At 42.2% G+C, this 11,183-nt stretch overlaps 2 protein-coding genes across 2 annotated transcripts; one reads left to right on the forward strand and one right to left on the reverse strand.

Moving 5' to 3' along the window:
* Positions 1 to 630: 630 nt before the first annotated feature.
* On the forward strand, positions 631 to 8,592 carry LOC119740304. Its single transcript, XM_038215570.1, has 5 exons — positions 631 to 931; positions 5,780 to 5,879; positions 6,212 to 6,347; positions 6,844 to 7,005; positions 7,730 to 8,592. The coding sequence occupies exons 1-5, from the start codon at positions 846 to 848 to the stop codon at positions 7,795 to 7,797; spliced, it is 552 nt and encodes a 183-aa protein (XP_038071498.1). The 5' UTR covers positions 631 to 845; the 3' UTR covers positions 7,798 to 8,592.
* A 1,197-nt stretch (positions 8,593 to 9,789) lies between these two features.
* Positions 9,790 to 10,296, reverse strand: LOC119741322 (zinc finger protein 48-like). Its single transcript, XM_038217073.1, has one exon. The coding sequence runs from the start codon at positions 10,294 to 10,296 to the stop codon at positions 9,790 to 9,792; it is 507 nt and encodes a 168-aa protein (XP_038073001.1).
* Between the last annotated feature and the right edge of the window lie 887 nt (positions 10,297 to 11,183).

The raw sequence follows: 11,183 nt of genomic DNA on the forward strand, positions 1-11,183 counted from the left end.
TTAGTTTTCTTGCAAACAGACCTTTGAAATGGGATAAGTAAACAAGTCAAAACATTTTTTTTTCTGCGATTTCAGGACGATGTGCCACTTTAACACACGCCTACATTGGGTGCCTCTTCAAAACTTGAATAATTGACCAATCAGACTTGAGGAAAGGAAGCATATCATTATGGCGCGAATACAGAAGCCAGCAATTCTCATTAACGAATTCTTGGTTTGTCTCCGTTTTCGGCTTCAGGCTTCAGCTTATGATTTCAGTCAGCTTACTTGATAGACTCAGTGTATAATTTTGATCTATTTTCTGAGACAGAGACACCTGTATTCCGCTACGCATGGCCAATAATTATGGTCGTTGTATTTTCATTGATTTGAACGTAGCAGGATTCTCATGAACTTGAGCTGGAGACGAAGTCGGAGACGAAGCCAGGGGTTTCGCAAACTACATTGATAGGTCATGACTCTAGTCTAGTTTCAAGCTCTCTTGTGAAGAAGACTAATCCCCCACCCGTCACTTTCAACCCTCCACCTCAATCAGTCTTTGTGTGGTCACTCAGGTACGACGTTTACCGTGTACGTGTGTGGTAAAGCGTACCGTAACTAGGCAACATCAGGCCGGGTATTTATCCGACCATACCTCATAACGCACACTGTACAATGACATAACAAAAGGAGATTTAGTCTATACGGACGGGTCGTGTATACTACTTGGGATTTTGTGCAACTACGCGGTAGTAGTGTCCCAAATTACAGCATGTTTATACCCCTATGTTGATAAAGTCATCCAAAATATCTCCCCAAAATCCGTCATACCGTAGTTTTAGTTCCTCCGTCGCCGATAATCCATCATGACGACCAGAATGGCCATGCGGTCGACATCGGTAGAACCGGGGCCCAAGGTGCGCCCAAATTACTCGGCTGATCTCGACAACAGGTAGGTGGCGATTATATAGAACTCTTAGTTTTGCGAAATGATAAGAGGATAACATATACGTGTATATGGCCTGATCGTGGATCTGTACTTACTTGTAAAACAAGAAGATCAACCCGTTTTGACGTAAATAGAGGGGAGATTTTTTGTACACTTGTCTTCCCGTTGGATTCATATCATGAGGGAATAAAAATCCTCCATGGTTGGATTAACTACCTTTGTTTAGTTTTTCGATTAAACCAATGCTTTACAAATCCCTGATGTTTTTGTGATTATCGTACACCGTTCTGTGATAACATTGCGTATTCGAATAAAAGTTATCTTTTGTAGTACGGTAAACATTTCACAAGATAAGTTTTATTCTGATGCAAAACGTGTTATATTATCATATAATTCCTTCCTCCATGGTATCATTCAATCACAAACCACATTATTGGTACTCGTCACTTATATCTTGCCTTTGTGAAACTCCATCATTAACTTGTCAGAACGTTTCTTCGTTTTTACACTCAAATCGTTTTGCTCAACAAGGTTATTTATTTAGGCATAATATCATTCAAGACCATCCTCACTAGGCTTTTTTACACATGCCTAAGGAATTTTTTCTTCATAAAATGAATCCCTGTCCCTCATTCTTTTCCAACTCCGTGAATGTAAACTGTCGGCGCGAATTGGCTGTGTCAAGCCAATAACGGTCGGCGGCATGACAAGAAGAGATCAACTCAAAGTGCTGTATTATCTGAACATAAATTGTACCGGTATTGATACCTGAAACGGAGACCATTCTCCGCCACCCATTTACCATCGTTGTAGGAGGTACAGGGCACGACCCCGGCGGCTGCTTGCATAAAGCGGTGCTATAGACGCTTATCAGCAGTGTCTGTCAAGAGTGATAAATGTTCGGCCGATATTCCCTCGGTAACAAAACCATAAAAACACTGCACTTATATCGACTCGCGATGAAGCAGCGGAACCAGGAGAGGGGGCGTAATTAAGGGCAGGGTGAGGGGGTAGGGGAGGGGAGACAGAAACACGCCACCAACGTATTGAGCTTGCTCCCTGTCTTGCTCAATACATGTATAGTGGGGGCATGAATGTCAGCTATTGTGTGCGGATATAGCTAGGTTGCAGACCAGTAAATAAACTGCCATAGACCCTAGTGATTTCCGATTAAGATTTTGGGTCAACTCGTACCCGAGTTAACTCGTACCCGAGTTAACTCGTACCCGAGTCAACTCGTACTCGAGTCAACTCGTACCCAAGTCAACTCGTACCCAGGTTAACTCGTACCCAGGTTAACTCGTACCCGAGTCGACTCGTACCCGGGTCAACTCGCACCCAGGTCAACTCGTACTCCCCTCCTTTTTTAGTTTGGAAGTACGGATGGATGGTTAACAAAACTTCCGATTTTACCCTCAAAAACGGCAACTGAGAAATAGTAGTTACGCCGCCAGAAATACAAATAAAGTTCAAGGATTAGTTGAAGGCGGTGGTATCAAATGTTGATCACAATCTGGATGAAAAGGGAAAATGTACCATTCATCGGCAAGGGCTTCATCGCGAACGGACGGGTACCGCGCGGAGAACATTTTCAAAACGGCATCAATGTGGTACTCGCGAGTCGACGGAGCCCTCACTGATAAACGGTAAATTTCACTTTTCATCCAGATCATCAGATGTGTTATTTTAAAATTTGTGTAGTATTTTCTCTTAGTAATGATGTTTTGTCTTTCTTTTTTCAGAGATCTTGGATCACTGAGATTGCGGAGTGACTGGGCGAACTGCTACGTCTTTTTTTTTTGTTCGGTCGAACGTGTTTTAAGGGCATAGTTTTCTTTTTACGAATTTAGTATTTAAGACCTTTATTTTTTTTAAAAGAAAGCTGCTATTAAAAAATGAATTTTGTAATGTAAAAGTACTATTTTTCAACGTTCACTCACTCCATTTTTGGCATCATTTATTCAAGGGCGGATCCAGAACACAATTTTGGAGGGGGCCAAAAAAAAAGTTGGTCCCCCAAAAAAGTGGGTCACAAAAATTACGGCGTGGGGTTCGGGGCCCGCTTAAGGGCCCCGAAAATTTTTGGATTCTAGATGCTCTGTGGTGCGATCTGAGGCAATTTCTGACCACTTTAACCAATGTTTTTTGAGGAAAAGATGGTGGTGTACTCATTGCCTGCCTTTATTGCGATGTCACATAAAAAAATTAAAAAATTGGTTTCGTTTTTGGGGGGGCCATGGCCCCCTTTGGCCCCCCCCTGGATCCGCCCTTGCATTTATTGAATGAAAACTGCACATGGCACAAATCTCTTTGGGAAGATTGGGGCCCTGAAAGTACAAATCTGAAGAGAAAATATATTACAGGAAACTTAAAAGAGTCACACGGACATCGTTATTTAATTTATAATGATTCTTTAATATGTTGGTCATTTTTTGTACAATTAGTTCGGTAAATGTCGTAAAAAAATCTTGTGCAGCTTAAATAAAATTTCTGCGATAAGTTCAACTAGAATATTATTTTGGTAACAGAAATGTAGGATTTTTAATTATTTGTTTACATTTGAGGCATCAAGGAAGTAAACACGATAAAGGAAAATGGTGGCTCGTTTCATTCAGAGATGCTCTTTCTATAAGTTTTAGGGGACCAATTTGTTAGTTGATCCTTGGGTGTGAAAGATTGTTTGACATTAGCAAATTGTAATTCAAGTGCAAGAGAAAGTGTTATCATCTTAAACAAAACTGAGCTAATCGGGTTTCGTCCTCGAAACTTGACATCCGATTCGATTCATCATGAACTGTGTGACAGACCATCCGATCGATCGGTTTGAGCAGCAGAAAATGGTTCATCGGAAAACCACAAGATCATCTGTAATATAGAAATAAAATAAATTGATAAAAGCATGCATACTTTGGCCGATGAGTGCGCGCACAGGCTCGGCAAAAACGATGTCACCGTGCACGGTACGACCACGTTGGCCGATGAGTGCGCGCACAGGCCCGGCAAAAACGATGTCACCGTGCACGGACGACCACGTGGACCGGCGAGTGCGCGCACGGGCCCGGCAAAAACGATGTCACAGACTGTGCACGGTACGACCACGTTGACCAGCGAGTGCGCGCACAGGCTCGGCACAAACGATGTCACCGTGCACGGACAACCGGCCATATCCCTCCGATCTTCCGTTCGTTTCACCATGGAGCTATAAACACATGGTTTCACTGATTTTCTTTTCGAAAATAGGCAACTATTTGAGCTGCGGGTACGAGTTGACTCGGGTACGAGTCAACTCGGGTACGACTTGACTCGGGTACGAGTAGACTGGGGTACGACTTGACTCGGGTACGACCTAACTCGGGTACGACTTGACTTGGGTGTCAATTTTGGGGTACGAGTTGACTCGGGTACGAGTTAACTCGGGTACGAGTTGACCCATTTCCGTGATGAATACCCCCGGTACTAGGCCTACGGCAGATAGGTGATGGGGTTGTGCCTTTGATGATACAAGCATGGCATTTGGCACCGTCAGAGTTTGTCATGAGAAAGATATTTGGCTATAGGGCCATCGCAGATTTGTCCTTTGAAAAAATATACATGCAGATAGAATAACAAGCAATGCCAGCCATTTTGAAAATTTTGAAACTACGATTGTTATTTTACCCATAGTTTGTCTAATCTGCGATGGCCCTATAGCTTAATACCTTTCTCATGACAAACTCTGACTGTGTGCAAAATTCCATGCGTGTATCATCAATACAAAGTTACAATTGCCCCAAATATTGTCCATATCTGCCCCACTATAACTTCCAAAAATCAGGACAATACTCACAACTCTTCAAGGGGTTTAAGACACACATCAAATTAAAGTTTATTTCGTCATCTTTCATTTTCTGTACAATTTTGATGGGTAGTCCGATGACTTTGGTAGAAATTTCCATCCAAAGATGATCACCCCTAAACGTAGTCCTGAAGCCCATCGCCATTTTGAAAAGTGATGCCTACGCCCATTGCAAAATATATAGTAAGTTGTAATAGGGCCCAATTTCATGCAAATGTCACAGAAATACAAGCTCACAGTCCTGTTCACGGCTTTCATCCTTATTTTTTTTACAAACCCTCAAGTTCATGGCCCACAAAATGCTCTAATAGCAGAGAATTAAATTTGAGGGCCGCTGATGCAAATCGTGATTTGGTCGGCGTAGGCAATTTTAGGGGTATGCATGTACATGATTTACTTTTTTTTTCTGCAACCAAGTAGAGTCAATGACCATAATGCGCATGCGTCGGTTGGAAACGGTGTCATATGAAAATCAGACTCCTATGAAAATCGGACTCCTATACCCTTTTATTGGTTAAACCTCTCAAGTGACCGGCCACTCTCCTAATTATCTTCGATAAGGCATGCGCAATACTACCATGATCCGTATTTCATAGAAACCTCAATTCACGCTACAACGGAATGGTTCTCAGACTTTACTTCCCTTAAAAAAAATCCTCCAGATCCATGAATCAGAGAAATAGGTGAAATGCATTTTGTTGATCAGTATGTCTTGACACATTTTGAGAAAGAAAATTCACTTCTGGAAAAGCAAATGTAGCCTATTCGGAATCGAACCCACACATCCATCATGACCATAATCCATCGGCATAACCTAACACACCAAAATGATGCTTCAATCTTTGCCGAAAATCTAAACTACATAAAGTTATTTCAAAACACTTCACGCATGCGTATTTAGGTTAATGACTTTGCTAGCCTGCAGAAGAAAAAAATGCGAACGGGAGAAACATGAGGCCGCAATTTAGAAAATAATATGTAATATTGTGTTAAAATATACTTGCTTTCCATTCTAGACTTGCATACGGCAACCTACCGCGCTGGATCGTGCAGGGTGTCGATGTACCAAAAGATGTAAGGATTATGCAGATGTCACATGCCAAGGGACAGAGAGCTGTGAGTAGCCTAATAGTGTATAGATCTGAAAACACTTGTTTTAAATTGGCAAATTTAATTCTAGAACCAGAAATCATTAAAACAAATTAACCACCACTTTGACCTAAAAAGAGAGTTTTTGTTTGGTCTTTTCTTCCAACGTACACTATGACATATCAACAATCAGTTATCGAAATAATTCATCAGAAAAATGTTAATAAATGATCACATTTTACTCAGGTTTTAGACCTAGAATCAACGAGATTACAGCCAGAATGATGAAGGATGATTGACTGTGTCCAAGTTTTTCATCAACACTTTATAGTTACTGTGTTTTAATTTCCTTTCGACAGAATCCACCCCTGTATGCTGGTAACAGCACTGGCATCATCAGATCAGCCCCTCAACCACGCCCCGACCCTCAGGTCAAACCCTACACCATCAAGACCCCCTGGGCTGGGCAGGGCGGAGAGACATATACCGCATATGGTAAGGAGGGCTTTAATTTGTACTTCATTATAGCTTTCGTGTGTAGGTTCTGAGTATTCGCTCTTTGCATTGAATCGCCACATTCGAAAGAAAGCGTGACTGCAGTTGCAAAACTGGACTAATTGGTGTACTGATTTATTTATTTATTTATTCCATTGCTTTACCCAAGGTATGCCCAAACTGTTTGAAAACCGGTTTCTATTGGGGCCCTGCATATATTATAAATTGTTAAGTAAGTAAGGAAAAGTGCATTGGTGAAACATACTACGATCATTACTATTTACAAATACAAGTATTTCAGAAATATTACAGAAATAAAGCTATACAACACAAGTTCATTTTAACTAATAGAGTTGGCACTCATCAAATTTGAAAATCCCAAGATGACTGAAGAAAAAGTTCCCAGATTTCCGAAAATTTCAGGATGATGTATCAAACTTGCAAAAAGGGTTTGTTTATTTCTAATGCATCGAATGCATGACTTTTCTTTGTTTAGTATCGAGGAAGCAATCAGTACCCAACCTAACTGACTCACCCTACGCCTACTCGGCCTCTCACCTAGGAGAGCAGCCTAAACGATCCTGGAAATACAACGTCTACAACACACATGCCAAGCAGGGCTTTAAGTTCTGGCTGGAGGAGAAGCAACCAATCAACAGTAAGTGGTTATTATTGTACGACGGGCCTTATATTCACGGGATGGCCGCCTTATATTCGCGGGATGGCCGCCTTATGTTCATGGGATGGCCGCCTTATATTCACGGGATGGCCGCCTTGTATTCACGGGATGGCCGTCTTATATTCACGGGATGGCCGTCTTATATTCACGGGATGGCCGCCTTATATTCACGGGATGGCCGTTTTATATCGCATTCTCCAAATCCATTTTATTCACCAACACCAAAAGAGTATGCTTTCATCACACACATTTAGGCCTACACAAAGTTGACGGACAATATTTTTTTGTTAATTTGCAAGGCAGATCCCAGTCACATGAAAATGACTGTTCTTTTCCAACCGATACCATTTCGGGTGGAATAATTTCACAGGGTATTTGGTATCAGCCCTGTCTTGACCAATTATTACGGATTTCTCGCTCACTAAATCGTTAGTTCGTTCCCTGGTAAGTATACCAATATACGTGCATTTAAGTTCATTTCAAAAATTTGCGATGATAGCCTGGATTTCGCAGCTGCCGTGTGTAAGGCAAGATACTCACCTTCCTGAAGTTAGTTTGCTCAATTCTGAGAGGATGTGCGTCCAGCTTTGCCCATTGATTTATCTACGTGTGATGCTGTAATGTTTGTCTCAGTTTAATGTGTGAAGCCAGCAGTAGCTAACAAAAGTACCTTTATTTTCTTGTTTCTTATTACTCTCTGCAGAATCACAGAAGTACACGTTCGGTTCGACGAAAACTTTCCTGGGACTTGGAAATGGGCCAAGAAATTAGCATATCGTCTCCTTCCAGATTGCATTTTATCGTCCATTTTAATGATGCACATTCATGATCTCGTACATTGTCGAGGGTAAAACAGTTACAAATTGAACATTCGGCCGAGAGCAGATTATTGCAAACATAAACTGGAGCAAAACTGACCTTTGCATGGCCAATCAGGCGCATTGGTGTTGTTCAGAACCGTTGAAAAGTTGTGCTTGTTGAGTTGCTGTGTCTTCTCGCTTGAAGCGTATTATTTGACTTTGGCAATCTGTATGTTGCTGTGGTGTTTTTTTTTTGAAGACATGAAAGCGCTGCAACACATCGAACAGTGGGCGGCAACGAAAGCCGAACTGAGTAAAAGCAGTGGTTGTTTCGCGCATTTTGCTGTGCACGACGAAAACAAAAATAAATGCAATATACAATTTCTGTAAAGTTGTGGCAATGCTATCAGGCTGAATCGACCATCTTATGGTTTATCTGGCGTAATTGATTGTATACATGTTTGCATTAGACATGTTGTTGTAAATTGAAACGTATGAGAAATTCCCGGATTTTTTGAAAACCCTACTCGCCCTACCGTACACCGGCTTCATCCGCGTAGCCGGCAAGCTCAATTGAGGCCTATCTTCCACATGCACAAACACCATTGAAACTGTCTATAATTGCCACAGTATCAAGAAACCAAATAATCTATTAACCAAATATCTAGCTTCCCGTGCAGAAGCTGTTCTTTTTCAATTAAATGTTTAAACCATGCCTCACAACTTACTCACAATTTTTCATTGTTAATGCTTATACAGGGCGAGTCAAAAAAAAAGCGAAACCCAAATGTCGGACTGCTGTTTCAGTGAAGTTCTGCATGTAGCACTTTCAAAATCTATGAAAGCCCGATTCATGAGCTTTCTTTTAGTACAAAAATCATTCAAATCACTCACGCAGTTTTTAAGTTACGGAATTGTAATCACAACCACAGTTTTAAAGTTAAAATTCCGGGTGTTTTTTTTTAACTCGCTCTGTATATGAATCAGTGTAATTACTCGTATAAATTTGACATGTACATGTATATAGTGACAAACAAAACGGTGTACTGTTCCACGTTGCATTTTTTTTCTATCCTTTTTAAAAGTATTACATATGTGTACTTAATTTCTGAATTAAATTCGATAACATTTTTTTTAAAATTGAATGGTGTTGTTTTGTTACGTATTAGGCCTATATTAAATTATAATTCAATTATGTTTAATGTATGATACTTATCTTAAATAAGCTAACAACATGCAGTGTGCTTTTTATATGCAATAAACTTGTTTTTGTTCACAAGCTTCACAACGTATGTATAGTTGCATTATTGTGGCGGTGCTTTCTAGTATTCATGAGTATTAATTATGTTGAACACCAAATTTGTATAGGCCTAATCTCTGAACTAAGGTTGTCAATTTGAGTCTAAAGGATGGAGATATTCCAGCAGCGTTATAAATATTACCTATGTTCATCCATTACTAAAGAAGCCAGGTGTGAATCCCGAACAGAAGCTCTGGGAGCCGGTTGTCTTCTCTAGAAAAGTTTTCGCTGCGCGGCAACCCGTGGTCCGATTTTTATATTTTTGGTATCAAAAGATGCGCATGGCTCAAGGCTAAAAAGTCATAACAGCTCAGGTCGCGAAAAACAAAAATCAAAGCTATCGCGGAAAATTGAGGAGGGCGGATTCCGCCCCCAACCCTTTTAGGGTTAAATTGAAACATGGAGTCCCCCAGGGATCTATAGGCAGGCCATTGTTTTTTACCATCTATCTCAGTGGTCTGAAACAAGTCTAGTCTTGGAATCTTTAATCTCTTTTATAAAAATAAAAGTCCTGCTTGGCTTCCTTCTGGTTGAACAGGACCCCTCGGCGGAAAACTCTTGTGATGGTGGTTACTTCTATGTGATCTGCCGCCATCTCCTCCGCCGGGTCGTCACTTTCCGTCGACGAGCTTACCATCTCTGCGTGAAGCTGTCGGAGCAGCTTCAACGACTTTCCCCCAGTCTTGGGGTGGCCGTGGAGGTTGAGGGGGATGTGCTTGTGGAGGGGACCGGGAGAAGCTGTAGTTCTGGCTCTGGTGGCATGGTGGATGGGGACCGCGACTCAGATGTTTGAGGCTTGGTGCAATCTTTCTTCCTATCATGCCTGTGGGAATCGGCGTGGCGGTCTAGGCTGAACTTTCTGGTGAAGCACTCCCCGCAGGAGGTGCAGATGAAGGGCGATGGGTCCGCATGCACCTCCCGTACATGTCTGGCTAGGCTGGCCCTTGATGCAAATTTCTTGCCGCAACTTCCCTCGCGACAAGGGTAGGAGGTGGCGACGGTTGGGTTTGTCGGGGCTGGTTTGGACTCAGGCTTCTGTGGATTCGGCTTCCTTTGTAAGGTTGACACCGACCATGTTGAGCTGCTGGGACGTTCAGCCCTCTTGGCTGCAGTGCTATGGTGATCGCCGGTCCCCTTACGGTCGCGCTTGTTAGCCCCGCGGTCCTCCATCCGCTCCCGGTCGCATGTCCTGCCCTTGCACGCCTTGCCCCCCCCCCCCCCCCCCCCTCATCTCGGTGTCGGTCATTCTTTTTTTCCTCAGGCATTGCAACAGGGAATGGTGTGCCGTCGGCTCCCTGTTCCGCTTCTAATTCTTGACGGTAAGTGATGCCTCTTGTCAGCACGAAAGTCTGTGGTTCATGCACCAACTTGATGGAGTCTCCGGTGGTTGACGGCTGAAGTGGAACTTAATGCGGTGGCTGTGGTGGCTGAAGTGGAATGTGTGGTGGCTGTTGTGGCTGAAGTGGGGAGTGCACAATTTACGAGGTCAACGTGACAAGGTTTAAACACAGAATGAGGCATGTACGTCCATGCCGCGCCGCGCCCACACAATGCACGTACGCGTACGTACAAACGGTACACGTTGTGCATGGTTGCTATCAGTGTGGCCACTCTTTTTTCTTTTTTTTCAAGATCGCCATCTAAATTTTTTCAAGATTTTTCAAGCCTATGAAAATTACTAGACCAGCCAACCTGTCCCATTATGCAAAGGTTTTTTTGAAAGGATTGAAGCTCTTTTCAACAAATGTGCCATTTTTTTTCACATTTGCTGTTAATTTTCTGTCAAAATACTATTTTTGCAGAATCCTGCCAGAAATCTGCCAAAAAAATCCAATCTGTCAAAATTTTCTGTCAAACTCTTTTTTTAACACAAATTCTGTCAAAGTTAGCCGAAAATGAGCTAAAACGGTCATATTGCCCTCTCCCGGAGAGGGCATCTAATGAAGCGCGCGTCATGCAGTGCCCAGCCTATAAGCTTACATACACTGCAGGGTCTGACCGTAAGTATAGCGCGTCAATGCTAAAAGAATTACAAAGTAAAAATAAAAGTCGCTAAA

Source organism: Patiria miniata, unplaced genomic scaffold (genome assembly GCF_015706575.1).
Source record: "Patiria miniata isolate m_02_andy unplaced genomic scaffold, ASM1570657v1 HiC_scaffold_5, whole genome shotgun sequence".
Lineage (NCBI taxonomy): Eukaryota > Metazoa > Echinodermata > Asteroidea > Valvatida > Asterinidae > Patiria > Patiria miniata.